The sequence below is a fragment of the Nannospalax galili genome, unplaced genomic scaffold (genome assembly GCF_000622305.1).
Source record: "Nannospalax galili isolate Female #2095 unplaced genomic scaffold, S.galili_v1.0 scaffold267, whole genome shotgun sequence".
NCBI classification, from domain to species: Eukaryota; Metazoa; Chordata; class Mammalia; order Rodentia; family Spalacidae; genus Nannospalax; species Nannospalax galili.
In genome coordinates, this window is record NW_008357518.1 from 568,255 (window position 1) to 584,441 (window position 16,187).

General features: G+C 47.4%; 1 protein-coding gene across 1 annotated transcript in view; it reads right to left on the reverse strand.

Moving 5' to 3' along the window:
• Nucleotides 1–16,187, reverse strand: part of Col4a2 (collagen type IV alpha 2 chain) — a 172,819-nt gene that overhangs the window by 27,957 nt on the left and 128,675 nt on the right. Inside the window, exons 19-28 of the mRNA XM_008855192.3 lie at nt 15,676–15,786; nt 15,062–15,211; nt 10,406–10,498; nt 8,483–8,637; nt 5,020–5,092; nt 4,833–4,939; nt 3,345–3,546; nt 2,932–2,991; nt 947–1,003; nt 422–529 (exon numbers count right to left, since the gene is read on the reverse strand). Of these exons, the coding sequence (XP_008853414.1) occupies nt 422–529; nt 947–1,003; nt 2,932–2,991; nt 3,345–3,546; nt 4,833–4,939; nt 5,020–5,092; nt 8,483–8,637; nt 10,406–10,498; nt 15,062–15,211; nt 15,676–15,786 (1,116 nt within the window). The remainder of the gene's footprint in view (nt 1–421; nt 530–946; nt 1,004–2,931; nt 2,992–3,344; nt 3,547–4,832; nt 4,940–5,019; nt 5,093–8,482; nt 8,638–10,405; nt 10,499–15,061; nt 15,212–15,675; nt 15,787–16,187) is intronic.

Sequence of the window (16,187 nt, forward strand, 5' to 3'; positions counted from 1 at the left end):
TAGTGAAAAGTATAATACTTTCTTTGGAATGAAAAACTGAAATTCAAACACCTTGAAATTAATCCACTAAAAAGAGTGAGGAGCCAGGCATGGTAGTGCATGCCTTTAATCCCAGAACTTGGGAGGCAGAGGCAGGTAGATCTCTGTGAGTCTGAGGCCAGCCTGGTCTACATAGCGAGTTCTAGGCCACCTAGTTCTAGGGGCTACAGGGAGACCCTGTCTCAAAAACGTCAAAAAAAAAAAAATTAAAAAAATTAAAAGCAAGGGTGTGAAACATCTCAGGAATGAGGGCAATAGTTATCAACAAGTATCTGTTTGAATATCTTGTAAATCCTGGGAGATAACTGAACTGGGGTGGCCCTGATCACACACATAGGCTCTTCCCTAAACCTAAGGGCATGGAGGGATCATCTTAACTCACCTGGGGGTCCTGGGAAGCCTTCGCGACCTGGGTCTCCAGGGAAGCCCTTGAGGCCTGGTGCTCCATCAGCTCCTGGGAATCCTGGTGTTCCCCTGAGGCCTTTGAAACCTAAGCATCCAAGGAAATCACAACCATGTCAGTCCCAGGAGGACAAATGGGGCAGGATTCAGCTTCACTGTGAACCAATAATGTCAATCATAAAACCTGGAGAGGATGAGGCTGGGGGATTCTAGCCCAAAGCAGCACTGTTAGGCTTATAGGACAGCTCTCCCTATGTGCCCTCCAGGCCATAGCATAGACTCCTCTATGGTGGGAGTTTCTCTTTTAGCCTGGGGTTCAGCTGGATGTGTGTTGCTGCACACATTCTCCTGCAGCATGAGTCGGCTTCCCTGGGAAGTGACCACAGTTGGTGGCTGTTTGAGTACAGCAGAATCCCACTGTGTCCAAGAGTGAGCAGGACTAGAGGTAAGGAGACCCAAGAGGGGAACCAAACTCTGAGACGGTAACATGACGGCTGCACATTACCTGTGGGGCCTGGGGGGCCTGGCTGTCCGGGTAATCCTGGAGGGCCTCCAATGCAACCTGGAGAGAGAGAGGAAGGGCTGGTGAGCTGAGCAATTGTCAGCACTAAGGATCATGGCCTGAGTACCACTGAGATTGGAAGCAGTCAGGCAGATTGGCCACCATTTATTTCCAGAGTAACTTAATGATTTAATTAATCCTGGCTCTGATGTACATAAAAGTTTAGTTGTAATGGAATGAAGTCAGAATATTAATATTAAATGCAAATGAAGTCAGTCAAATAAAAGCTAGTATTGCACTGACAAACACTATTTCTTCACAGAAGAGAATAGCTCCAACCCAACCAAATGAACGTGGGTTCTCAGAGGTCTAGGGGGACACTTTCCATCTGAACAATCTATCAGAAGATGAATATACTTTGTGATCTCCAACGGAATTCTTTGGCTTCTGCATGAATTTAAATCTCTCAGAGTTATCCGGGTGTGGTGGTGCACGCCTTTAATCTCAGCACTCAGGAGGTAGAGGCAGGCAGACCTCTGTGAGTTCAAGGCCAGCCTGGTCTACATAGTGAATTCTAGGCCAGCTGGGGCTATAGGGAGACCCTATCTCAAAAAAACAAAAACATAAACAAAAAAACCCCACAAAAAACACAACCCCCCCCCAAACCAGGGCTGCAGATGCTCGTGGCTGGCTGGCCTAAGACAGTGACATTCCGTGGCGTTCAGCTGGCTTCTTTGTTGTGTGTCCTTTACTAAGAAATCTGTCCTGCATAGCTATTCTTGGGATGCTTTTTGTCTGTCTGCTTGAGCACACAGGCCAGGCTCCTATAGCTTGACTTGGAGGCCCTGGTGCTCTCCGGTAGGAAAGGACTTCCTGCAAGAGAGCGTCAGCCAGGCCTCTGTTCCTTTCAGCTTGTCACCCACAATGTAGTTTGCAGATCACTCTGCCAGTGCTGTGGAAGCTCAGGGTGATCTGTTCACTGCAGACTGGTTTTTCGTTCAGAATGTTCCAGAAAACAGAGCTAGCCAGGCCAGTTTTCCCACCAGGCACCATGCTGTGGTCTACAACGCCTTCAGGTGCCATGTAAAGCTTGAGTTTTGCAATGTTGCCTTCACTCCACTGTCTTATCTACAACTCACCAGCTTGCATGCATCCTTGGCATGGCTTGGAGTGGATGTGTCTTCAAGACCCTAGGCTCTGAGACAGTCCCTGATCACAGCCTCCTTCCTAACAATGGCTTTGTCACCCTCATTCCTCCAGAATAATGATGTAGCCTTACGGTCTTTAAGCCTAGGTCCACCAGCAGTTTCTGACCCACCGGCACCAGCTGGGGCTTGGTCTCTGTCTGTAAGTTTCCTTTGTAGCAACTTCCCGCCCAAAACCCCATGCTGAGATACTCCCAGAGCCATCTTGCCTGTCATTTCTAGCACTCATTTACTGCTGTACCAGTTTCTTCTTATGTAGTTTGTGTGTGTGTGTGTGTGTGTGTGTGTGTGTGTGTGTGTGAGTGTGTGACAGGGTCCTACTACATAGCCTAGGCTGGCCTTGAATTTGAGATTGCTTTCCTAAGCCCCCTCCCCCAGTGCTAGATGAGAGCTGGGTACTACCATGCCCAGGACAGATTCTTTCTGACACATGGCTTATCTCTCTCTTTACCCTGAATAATAAGCAAACAATTCACAGGCGTTCTTCTCAGTTGTTATAGGGAAGTGAAGATACGAGTAAGTCCTAAATAAGAGGTTGTCTGTGCGTTCTCGCCAGCACCGGAAGTGGAGGCAGATATGTGCTCAGTTCTGGGCATTACTTGATGACACTGTTTTATCATGTCTGCCCTTCCTTTGATGCTCAGCTGAAGCAGACATAGACCATTCCAGGCTTCACATACATGGCTATTTTCCACGTATGCCTGACACACGAGCTTGCCGTGAGTAACATATTTTATCAGGGGTGGTAAAGCAGTCTGGAGCCACCTGTCTCTGTCACTGTACCTGGTTGGATAGCTTCTTGCTGGCCATCTCCAATGGGCCTTTTCACACCAGTGTCACAATCTGGAGAGACACAAAGAGGGTGGCAAGACTAGAATCAGTAAGTCACTAATTTACCCATGGGTATGCACATACGTTCGTGTGTGCAGCAGAGGTGGGGTGTGATCAAATAATCGGAAGGTCCACTTCCGACCTCATAGGCCCAATGAGGAGGATCCACATTTCAGCTGCCTAGCAGAGCAGGTGGTGGGTCCAGGAAGCCCATGGTGAGCTTCTGTTCCATGTGCTGCCAACAGACCCGCAGTATGTCCCTGTCTGGTGCCTTGGAGACACATGCATTGGCACAGAGGGGTAGGGGGCACAGACACACTAGCTGTCCCAAGACTCAGGAGGATGATGGAAAGACTCCTTCATACCTATTTGTCCTGGGGTACCCGGGGGACCTGGAAGACCGGGACGGCCTGGCGGTCCTGGCAATCCAGCATCTCCAGGGAAACCACGCTCTCCTTTCGGGCCTGGTAAGCCCAGTCCTGGGGGACCCACTTCTCCTGGAAAACCCTTGGTTCCGGGTATGCCAGGGTAACCTGCATCACCTGGAAGGCCTTTGATGCCATCGCCCTGTGAGAGAATCCAGGTTATCTCTTCAACTGCATATAGACATTAGAGCCAGCTGTGGCTTCCCAGTTTCCCTTTCCCATTTCCCTGGAATTTTATACTGTGGATCACGAACAAAAGGACAGCTGGGAGGAATTGATCCTACCATCACAATTTAAGCAGGTCATAAGGGTCAAGGTTAGATTTTATAAAAGCATTGAAGAACACCACAATGGAGGACAGACAGTTCTAGGGGACACATGTTCCTATTTGGGTATTCACTTTTCTCTACCAGCTGCTAATTCCTCTTCTAACTGGAAAGTATTCTGTACCCCAACAGGTGAGACATGGGAGGCAACCATAGGCACAGGGACTCCTCTATCCCATTAGGATTAGTGTGTGTTACATGCTATTCATGAGGGACAGCATGTCAAATTAGAGGAAACAGGAGCTAGTTAGATAAGAAAGCTGTGTTCTTGAAGAAGAAGGAGAGACTGGAGGATCAAAATGAGAGGTTGGGGGGGTCCCATCAGTGCCATGCCCTGTGTTCACAGAACTAAGGCAGGCAGTGGAGGGACAAAGGGAGGGAGGTGGTGAGTTCTGGGCAGTGGGGAGGGGTGATGCTCACATAGTACACAGCAAGGTCCCAGTTTCAGTACTGTGTATAAATAAATGAGTTGGCAATGTGCCCCAGTCTGCCTGCAGAGCCATGGGTGAAGGGAAGAATTCTGATGATGGTTAGGAGCTGATGCAAAGTCACACTGCCCATGACAATACTTTTTCCCTTATGTTCACGGGTAAGACATGTCGTGGGAAGGTCACCGGGCAAAGCTCTCGCTCTGTTTGTAAGACCCTCAAAGCACACCAATGTCCATGTTTTAGCCTCTCTACCATGGCTAATGGTGCAGGACTTCCCATGTGAGGGCTGCTACAGAGATCATGGAACAGGTACCCTAAACTTAGGTGGCATGCCAATGGGTTTTCTGCAGGTGAACATTTGCAAACAGGGAAGGCGTGTGAATGCTGAGGAAGCCTGTCCCTCTGAGAGCTGCTCTGGGAACAGACAGAAGACCTGCTCCTGACAGAAGTGGGTCTTACTGCATATTAGAATGTAAGGATTATTTCTCTGCTCTCTGACTTTGAAGCATATCCTGAGTTTGGCATCCATGTCTTCTCACTAAAATAGAACTGGCCTGTCCTGAGCACTGTGTTGAGTGCCAAGGCCAAGGCCATGCACTCCTCAGATGTCTAAAGAACATGGAGGTCTCAATGAGTGAGCTGGGCTGGCCCCACCATTGGAGGGTACTTACCGGAGGACCAGGAAGGCCAGGGAATCCATCAAGCCCATCACGCCCTGGGATGCCGTCATCACCTTTCATCCCATGTACTCCAGGGACACCTGGCTGTCCTCTCTCACCTGGGAAATATTTGTACATGACTCTCCATACAGTGAACCACAGAGAATTAAGTGATTGAAGAAGTTTTCTGAGAACTGACCTTTGGTGGTGATCGTCCGAGAGTCTCCCTTTATTCCCTTGGGTCCAGGAATTCCAATGAGGCCAGGAGCTCCCTGTGGACAGAAACACACAGATGTCTCTTCCTCTAGATTACTGAAGGATCTTGGAGAGAATGATTCTTCAGTGCACACAGTTTATGGGAAATTGCTTGCTTGAAAGAACTTTCCACAAGGATCAAATACTGTGGCTGGGTTTTCGGTGGGTGGCCACTAGCTGCAGTGACTATCCCAATGGTTTGCTTAGAACTGTCGGTAGTAAAACTGTGAAACTTAGTTTTAAGAAATGAAAATAGCCCTAGGTTGTTAGACAGTGAAAACCCAGACTCCTGATACTCAGAGATGATGTATGATATATCCTCAGTATTGGGTGCTCAGATCCTGCTCTGAGACAGCTGAATTGTGGTCTGTATCTTAAACAGATCCCAAGGACTCTTAGATCCAATAACTGAGAAGCATTGACCTAAAACACAAGGCTTCTTAATCCTTAACTACAATGCCTAGAATCCAAGCCAGAAATCAGTCTCCTGGTCCAAAGGATAGAAATGATCACCTGCTGTTTAGATGTGATCATTTGCTACTAAGAAGAGCAACAGCTTCTTTTGCAAAGCAAGGCAGAAGCTGAGAAAAAAAGCACACCCCAGAGAGCAGCTTCCTGCAGGGACTCTCAGGCCATAGGCTGTGAGTGTAGCTCCCCCAGTGGGCAAAAGTGGTTCAGGACGGTATTTCATGTGAGAGGTGTGACTCTGTGGCATGTCTTAGTTGATGATATTCGCAAGAATATGGGAACTCTGGGTGCTGGTTTAACTAAACGGAATGTAACAAGTGCTTGTGAACTCTCTTGCCCTAGACAATTCCACAGAAACTTGATTTATTAATTTAGTTCTTTTTCAAGTATCTAGAACAACGTCTGGCACAGATGGTGCTCAGCAGGTATTTACTGATTGACTCCTGTGCTTCAAGCACTCTGCCAGACTCTATTAGTACAAATACTAAAAAGAAACCAACTATCCTAACCAATTAATCATCCATCCATTCATTCGTTCATTCATCAGTCAATCAGTCAGCTAATCAGCCACAATCACAGAACACTATCCCAAGCATTCCTATCAGTCATCCAGCCAATCAACTATCCATGCATCTATCCATCTATCCAATCAGTCAACTAATCACCTAGTCACAATCACACACACACACACACACACACACACACCAAACAAAAACCATCCCAGGGATTCCTATTATACAGGGTAGCCACACACACAGACATATAATTAAAGTCAGGATGACAAACACAACCAGAGGTGGCTGGAGAAAAGCCCTGTGGGTGTGTGTATACACAGATGGAAATCAGGCACACTTGGATGATTTACAGGTTTCAGCAATACCAAATGGGATCCATTTGGCTTCTAGGAATGAGTCAGCTGAAAAGCCAACTTGATTTTCCCAGAGAGAGCATACAGCTTACTACATGCTCTTTCCTGAACACTTCAGCAACACCTATTGTTTACACAGCCGTGACTTAGAGGAGTATTGTCTGTTTTTCTTTTTTGAGACAGAGTCTTGTTTACATAGTCTAGGCTGGCCCCATATTTATGATCCTCTGACTCTGCTTCCCAAGTACTGAGGTTATAGAGCCATGCCACTACACCTTGACATAGTCTTTTAAGCTGGGACGAAACAGCAGCTACTATTTTTGTTTGGCTGCAATTCTCTTTCATGATGATATAGAATCAGATTATTAAAATTATTCAAATACCCAAAGGTACCCCAAGAGATTTTCTCTATAGCTGCAAAGATAAATGATAGATACCAGGCATGGAGGTACATGCCTGTCATTCCGTAATTCTAGTTCCTGGGAGGCTAAAACAGGATGATTGCCAGGAGTTGGAGGCCAGCCTGCCTGACATGGTGAGGCCCTGTCTAAAAAAAAAAGATGAACTTTTTGTTTAATTTCCCGTAGTTCTCTTTTAAAGTTTTTAAAAAAAGTATAAATCCTTTGACTACATTTGAAATTTGCCTTGATAGCTTTGGTTAGTTAAAATAAAACCTTCTGTGGAGAAAGATGTATACCAGGTAATCTTTCTATAAGGCATGAAATGCAGTCAGCTTAGCTGATGTGCCTGGGAATCTATGGGAAGGGGATCTCACATAGTCCTGCAAAGCACATAATTACCTTGGAGTCTTGCTGGCCACTGAGTAGAGAAAACTTTCATAAGATGCTAAATCACAGCCAGCAAGATAGCTCAGTGGGTCAAGGCACTTGCAACCTGTGTTCTGTCCCTGGGGCCCATATGGTGGCAAGAGAGAAATGATTCCAAGTTGTTCTTTGACCATAACATCTGAGCATCTGAGCTGTGGCCTACACATGGCACACATGCATGCACACGCACATACAAACACACACACACACACCATATATATATATATATATATATATATATATACATACATAAACAAAATAACAAAATGCTAAATCAGTTTTAATTGCAAGAATGCTTGATAAGCAATATGGTTTTTCCATTCACAGTGACAGATCTTTCAGTGAAATGTAATTTACACTGCAGAATTCACTTTTGAGGACCACAAAACTCAGTGTCTTCTAGTATTTCCATAATGTTGTGCAGCCATGATTATGGTCTAACTGCAGAATATTTTTATCAGGCTAAAAAGAAATCCTAATTAATTTTAAACAGCTGTTCCCTTGTCGCTGAGTGTGGCCTATGGTTACCAGCCATCTACTGCCTGACTATAGACACAGCTCTCCTGGACATTTCATATGAACGGAGTTCTGAGGCACTTTTCTTTCTGCAGTATAGTGTCCTAGATGCATTTCTACCAGTGTGGTGAGTGTTCCACCCCTGGGGGGCATGACACTCCATGGAGGGAGTGCATTTGGTTCTCCAACCCAGAAGACAATGGGCATTTGGGCTGTTCTTACTTTTTTGACTCTTAGGGACAATGCCAGTCTGCACATTGGTGCACATGTATTCGTGCAGACCTGGGTTTGCCCCTCACTTGGGTATCTACCTGAGTGGAACCTCTGTTCTCTTGGTCATCCCATGTCAAACTGTGCCTACCCAGCTAGGGACTACCTTCCACAGTTGGCTGCACCATATCAGTCCCACTGGTAAGTCTTTGAGATTCAACTTGGATCAGGTGGCTTTTTTTTTTTTGTCTTTTTGAGACAGGGTCTTCCTGTAGCCCCAGCTGGCCTGGAACTCATTTTGTAGACCAGGATGGCCTCAAACTCAGAAAGATCGGCCTGCATCTGCCTCCTGAGTGCTGGGATTACAGGTGTGTGCCACCACGCCCAGCTCGAAGCAGGTAGCTTTTAAGAAAGTACTTCTGTACCCTGGGGTGCTGGAGTGCACAGCATGCCTGGCCAGCCCCGGCATTTGTCTGCTGCAAGATGACACTGGCCACCAGGGGCCGCTGTTCTCTCACCTTGAATCCTGGGAACCCAGGGATACCATGCTGGCCGGGTTCTCCTTGGTCCCCTTTCTTCCCCAGCTCCCCAATGACACCAGGAAAGCCCTTGGCTCCTTGCAGTCCCGGAAGACCCCTGATGAACTGATCACATTTGCAGTCTCCAGCTTCACCTGTAGTAAGCAGGAGAGGGATCATGCTTTTAACCTGGGCTTAGACTGCAGACAGGTGAGGAGAGCTGGTGAAAAGAGACCCTTGGGCTAGGCATTGTTGGGCATTTTATGAACACTCTGTTCTTGTGGGGACTGCTACATCCATTTCCTGGATGAGCAAGTTGAGACTGGTTACAAGTCTCACTCAAAGGTTTAAGGGAGTTCATGATTCTACTCTGATGATACTTAAAACTGGGCCTCTTTATAGAGGAATAAGCAGAGCCAAGAGGACTTCAAGTGAAAGGAAGTCAGGGCTGGAGCTGCAAGGTTGCTACTGTGCCTAAGGGACAAGGGAGGAACTGTGACAGGAGCCAGGGAAGAGGTGGCCTGGTAAGAACCATAGTCCTGAAAGCCAGGTTGGCCAGTATGAGCTCTATTTTTCTGTCTTGTTATGGTGAGACCCAGGGATACCATGCTGATCATGGGGTCACCTTTCTCAGGGTACAGGGGATGCACATTGGGCCAAGCTACACAGCTCATCTATGGGAGTACCACACACCTTCAGGGCCATCTGATTCCTGTAGCTTCTCTTGGGTCATGCCCACCGCTAGGGGCCCCCAATGCTGCCAAACTTCCCACACCCAGTGTGTGTCAGAAGGTCAGTGTGGGTCTTAGTGCCAGGATGCGCTGTCCATGTTCAGGAGTGGGAGCTGAATGACAGCCTCATAGAGCCCCAGGCCAGCCCTCCCCTGGAAGGATGCCTGGAGCCAGGCAGCAGTCCCTGGTACAGTGGGTAGGGTGAAGACACGGAAGTGAGGGTCTGCAAGTCCCAGTGCAGCACACTGAGTCTGGGCAGGACGGGACAGGGGCCTGCTGTAGAACATGCAGCCAGGGACAGAGCTCTGTACATGTGCACATAGGTTATAATATCATGTCACTGTGTCCCCTTTAGGGATGATCATGGGAACTCAGTCTCAGGAACAAGCTCTTTTAAACCTCACTCAGTACTCAGTTCTGTGCTGCTTGAAGATTCAATGATGAAGAAGAAAACGGAGGATAGGGCAGGGGAGCCAGTTGACAACAGAGTCCATTTCTTCCACCAGCCGGTTGGCATTACAACTGTTGAGCCAAGAGGCTATGACGACATGTAGAGTGACTCTTAAATATTGAGCATTCTTCATCTGAAATGCTGTGGTCAGAAATGCTTCAGGTTCTTTTATTTTGAAATGTCTGCATGTACAGGATGGGGTGTCTTGGGAGAGGACTCATGTCATGAAATGAGGGTTTCATATAATCTTTCACAGCCTGAGGTTGACTTTATCCAGTAGTTTTGGTGCAGCTGTGCTTTTTAAAAAATTTATATATTTTTTATTTTATGTGTATTGACTGTTTTGCCTGCATGCACATATGCAATGCCCACAGAGGCCAGAGGAGGGTGCTGGAGCCCCTGGAACTGGAGTTATAGATGCCTGTTAGCCACCATGTGGTGCTGGGAACCAAACTCAGGTCTTCTGCAAGACCAGTCAGTGCTCTTAACCACTGAGCCATCTCTCCAGTCCAGCAGCTGTGTTTTGACTGTAACCTGTCATGTGATGCCAGGTGTGTAATTTTCTACCTGTTGTGTCAGATTGGTATTCAGAAAGTTTCAGAATTCAGAGCATTTCAAATTTTGGATCAGACATACTCCACCTGCATTTTCAAATAAATGAATAGGAGATTATCAACCTACTTGCAAGGTGGCCTCAGGGACCAAGTTATAGCCTATAACCCCCACTCCAGTGTTCCTCACCTTTCCATCCTTTCTGCCCTCGAGCCCCTGGGAAACCAGAAGGCCCAGGGTAGCCCACTCTTCCTTCTGATCCTTTAAGGCCAAACAGGAAACCTAAGCGAGAACACAGTAAGAACATTAGTGTGCACACAGGAGAGGTGCCATCCAGAGTCTAGTAAGATTCTCAGTCAAGTCCCTCCAGTGTCCCTGAACCCCAATTTCACTACCAATACCTCTGAGGACAGAAACATGGAAGGTTGTGGCCTCAGCCTGCACAGTGGGAAAGAAATCTGAGCCTGGAAACTTAGTTTCTCTATTGAAGTATAGAGACAAAAGTCATCCTTTCTGAGAAACACTGAGTCCAAAGGAAGGGTCAGCTTTTCAGTCATGTAACTGGAATTTCAAGATGACCACACATTCCTGTTCTTCCTCACCTCAAAGGGAAAAACAGAATTAAGATAAACGCAGATTTACTGTGTTGTTTGGAAGTGATGGGTACACACCTGTGCTCAGACCTTCTCCTCCCCTTTCACTCCTTCGGGCACACACACAGACACGTGTATGCCTGGGTTTAGTGATTAATGGGAACCTTCCTGAACAATCAGGACTAAACATGGTTGGCCTCACTGAATGACCCTGACCCCCATCTTCCTCGTCTAATCAGAGGTATCAATCACTGTTGTTACAGTGCTCCAATAATTCCACACAGGAATATTGGTGACCAGATAAGACATCTCAAGGTCAGCAAAACTTGAAAGGTCGCCACCTACTGGTAGACATGGGGCTGCATCTCCAGGAGCACAGCTGAGAATGGAGCCATCATCTCTGATTCCTCTGCTCCTCACTCTCACTTGGTAGCCAAGGCTGGCCTCGAACTCACGATGCTCCTCCTGCCTCAGCCTCCTAAGTGCTGGGATTACAGGTGTGAACCACCATGCCTCATCATTGTTAAATCTAGTAATGCTTATAGCTCCAACAAATAGAACAGACAAAGCTCTAAAGAAGCTACAATGCATGTGGCTCCATGTTCCACAAAGCACGGAGGGTGGCAGGGACTGAGCCCTACAGGATGCAAAAGGAAAGGAAAACACTGACTATAAAGGCATTTTCTCTGTGCTTGGAGGAGGGCAGTAAAGCGGCGAGTGGAGAGCTTCTAGGAGTAGAGGTGTTATGGAAAAGTGAGCGAGTATTGTTCTGTGTAATTTGATCTACTGCACGGTTAACGCAGCCTCACTCACTCATTCATCCACCATGATCCAGTTCCTGAGCTCTGCCAGGCTGCAAGCCAGGAGCTGTGTTAGGCACTGGGAACCAAGCCTGCCTGGAGCTGACAGCTGAGGCGTGGGGCACAATTAACATGCTCAGCAAACAAACGTGGATTTCCAGATTATAGCCGGTGCTGAGGGGAAGCAACAGGGAGTCTAGCTCATTTAGAATGAACGGTGCCAGGAAAGGGCTTTTGGAGGAAATAACATGAGCTAAGGACTGTCAGAGAGAGCTGGCTGGGCAGGGGACAGAAGGAGTATCCCGAAATGGAACAAGAGTGGCCAAATGTCTCTTTTCTAGGAAACAGTTATGACTGGAGAACACATGAAGGGAACATGGGGTGGTGTTGGTATGAGGGGAAGGGAGGTGACCCTGCTGGGCTTTTATTCCGTGAAGCTTTTTATCCCATGGGTTTTTATCTCATGAAGCTTTAGGGAGGAAGGCTGAGCCATACACCGTGGATTCAGCTTGAGGAACGAGGTTCCCAGAGCCTCCCGGATTCTGGCTCATGCTCTGGGGCCAGGGAGGGACACAGATACCAGGGAACTTGTTGGGCAGGGAAGGGAGTGAGAGAGTAGAGACTTACAGCTCCACATTGGGCTTTCCAATGTTGAGGAGTTCCTGAGACCTGGTACTGGCTGTTTCCAGTGAGAAGTTTTGTGTTTGTAGCTCAGAGCACAGAGGGAATGGTTGCATATGTACTGGGCTACATTCCCATTGGAGGGTTTGCCCAGGCAGAGCAGAGAGAGTAGAGGCCAGATGGAACTTGAAGGGGCTCCACTGGCTACTGGAGGGGGAGAGCAGAAGGAAGAAGAGATAGAGAACACCTATAGGACACCTATAAAGTATCCAGAGATAAAGCATCCAGAGAGATAAGGACAATGGACAGACACGTGGAGGGGAGATAAGAGAAGCTCTGAAGGAGGGTGTCCCTATGCCTCTCATACTACTGGAAGGGCTGAGGAGACAGAGGTGCCCCTCGACTGGCACCCCAGGATCTTCTTAGTTCCTGGTTGGGCTCTATTTTATACCTTCCAGTCCTACTGACAGGTGATGCAAGAAGCATGGGTCACAGGTAGAGGAATTCAACCATCCAGACTTTAGGAAGTTTGACATTTAAAATCAGAGGCCTGTCATCAAGGACAAAGAAGGGAGGTAATAGGGATTTCTGAAGGTGACCTCCTGGGTTGCTTTCCTCTTTAATTCATTTATAATTTCAAACAAGTTCTTTGGGACATGGTATTCATCTGTGACTTCTCAGCAGGATTTTCAGGAAGAAGCCAATGGCTATGACAGCCCAGGCTGACTTCTGACTTTTCCACAGCTGAACAGAGCAGCCAAAGCTGAGTCAGCTGAACTAAAAATGGCAGTTCGCAGAGCATTTCACCCAGAAGCACAGTGACCTTCAAGGCTTGTTCTTTACTGCAAAAGACTAAGCGTTCTGGTTTCCAGGTTGAAATGCAGCTATGGAGAAAAGATTCCAAAAGTTTCACTCTAGAGAAAAGGTTGAACTCAGTGGGAATTAAGACCACTCATACTAAATTACAATACACATCTTTAAAAGCCAACAGTTGGCTACTTTTTGCTTAAGAGGTTGCTAGAAAAGCAGATGGCTTGGTAACAATGTGTCTCTGACATCTAAAGGGGGAGTTTAAGCTAGATGCTCTAAAATCTTTAGCTGATAAACTTTATCTTGTACTAGTTCATCTAGTGAACAATTCCCCCAATAGCCTATAATCCAGATCAGATTGCTATCTAGATTAGTTTACTTGTGTTGGTAAATCAATAAATTATAGATTTAGTGAGCAAGATTTATACACGAAGATAGTTTGTGCTTGCGACTTTATAGACTTAGGAAGGAGTTACGAGACCATGGCTGGGTGAGTCCTCACTCGTGACATGTTTTTATGCTTTTAACACATTCTGTTCCAAACAAAGAAATATATAAGCTATTCATATATAAGCTATTCATGCGGGAAAGATGTGCTCACAGAAATTCAGCTATGGTCATGTCGATATTAACAAATATAACTCACATCAAGAATATTACTTCCAGAATAAAAGAAAACATTAAAGATTCAAATCATCCAGGAAGATACTGACACTTTAAGTTTTCTAAAGAATAAGAATCTGTGATTTCTTTCCAGTTGAAAGAAAATTGGGCAAGTAGAATAACTGAGTTAAAATTTATTGTAGACTATGGAATAAAAGCAGAGAAGTGACCTGTGGCTCTCTGAATGGAAGAAACACATAGAGATCCTGGTAATACCTCAACAGCTTTCCTTCTGGAGATGGCAAAGGAAGGAACCTCCTGAAGCCAAGAGAACATGGACCTCTGATTTGAAATGTAACTGAAACCAAATACTGACCATTAGCAAACAGGATGCTCTGCCCTCTGAAGGGGGACTCTAGGAGAGCTGTTGCAGGTGATGTCAGTTGAACGGAAACTATTTTGGGAAGAAGAGGAGGCTACTCTTGGGACCCTGTCACCCAGAAAGAGTGCATGAACTCATATTCCTTTCAGTGCCTCCTTGTCCAATCTCTCCAGGGGAAGAAATGTTCCTGTGAGGAATTTTACAACATCTAAAGTATAACTGAACACTACAGCTACAGAGAATGTCCTTTTTGGATGGCAAACTCAAAGCAATGGCACACGTGCCCTTCCTTAATGGACAGAGCATTTTCAACAGAAGGTCAGTACAGAATGTTGTAACCTGAAAATGTCACCCCAGCTGATCTCAGTCACCTTCCCAGTAGACACAGGGATCATCACCCTGGCTGACCTGGGGATCACCCCGGCTGACCTGGGATCATCACCCCGGCTGACCTGGGGAACACTGCAGCTGACTCAGGGATCACCCTGGGGCACAGGCTGGCCACACACTCATCCCTGTCTAAAGTACAGACTCTACTGGTCCCATCTAGCCTTGGTCAGTGGCCACCACTTCTTTTTGCAGCCTTCTTCTCATCAACTACTGTCTCCAGCGGCTTTGGCTCTGCACAGGCAGAGAAACCAGTCATCACATGCTCAAGATTGTTGAGGCAGAGGAGAGGGACTATGAGTTAAGGAGTGAGACACGCTGCTCCCACTGGAGGGGAGTACCTTCAGCTGACTTCAGGGACCCCAGGGCAGCAATTTCAGCTCACAGCTCCTTCCAGATACAGCATCTCAGATGTCCCACTGAAGCCACAGAAGCCATGGCTCACTGGGTAAGAGTCATGGGATCACTGATCCTCTGTAGGCTTAGAGGCATCGGCTGCTGTCACAGTTCCTGTGTGAATCCTGGAGTACCCACCACTCCCTTATTCACTGACCTACTAGATCAGCTCAGAGCCATTCATTAGAAAAGCCTAGATGACACCCAGGTTGGTTGAGCTCTAGGTGAACACCTGCCTATGCCCTTCACTTACCATCTGGTCCAGGAAGGCCAGCGGGCCCAGGAACACCTTGGAGTCCTGGTTTTCCATCAGCTCCAGGCGGGCCAGGATAGCGTGCAGGGAGGCCCTGTTCTCCTTTGAAGCCTTTGGGTCCCATCTCCCCTGGCAGGCCTCTCTTCTCATCTGAAACCCAAAAGCATCCACGACAGGTGAGTGTCCTGGTATTTAAAGGTTGGATCAAACTTCCAGTCAAAGGGGACCTCCAGGGCCAGTAGGTGGCACAGTCTAGCTGACAGCAGAAGAGGGACAGCCTCGGTATCCTTCATCACTTGTCAACTTTCACGGCCTCCCTCACAGGGGCCTGGGATCATGACCATTTTCCAACAACGTTGGACGACATCCCTGCCCCCTTCCATTCAGGGAGGGGATCATGCCAGTCACTCATCAGCTTCATAATCTAATCCAGCTGGTGGTTACCGCCGCAGGTGCCAGGTTCCACTCATCTGGAATGTGTCTCTTAACTCATCAGATCCGAGACTACTCCATGAGAGGGATGGATAGCACCACAGGAAAGCCACATGGCCAGCAACAGCCACTGGTTCATGTCCTGAGTCCAGGTACCTTCTGATGCCACAAAACTCTATTACCTCCATCTCCAATGGACAGGCCTGGGAGCCCTATGGGGCCCGGGTCTCCTGGTAGGCCCCGGCTTCCTGGTTCCCCTTGAGCTCCTTGGAATCCTGGGTCACCTCTGGCACCTGGAACCAAGACAGACCACACCACAAGAATCAGACTGCTGTCTAGGGACCCCTCCCCCTCCCAGTAGCATTGATCCTGTCATCTACAGGCGTCCACTTCCCTGTGAGTATGTATATGCTAAATTCTCTGTATACTGTGAGAGGCAGGGAGTATTCAAGTGCTGAAAATATAGGGACAGTTCTGCTGGCAAGGGCCTCATTCATAGCCTAACAGGGTAAGCTGCTGATACATATTAAAAAATACAGAAGAGCCGGGTGAGGTGGCACACACCTTTAATCCCAGCACTCTGGAGGCAGAGGAAGGCGGATCTCTGTGAGTTCAAGGCCAGCCTGGTCTACATAGTGAGTTCCAGGACAGCTGGGGCTACAGGGAGACCCTGTCTCAAAAAGACCAAAAATAA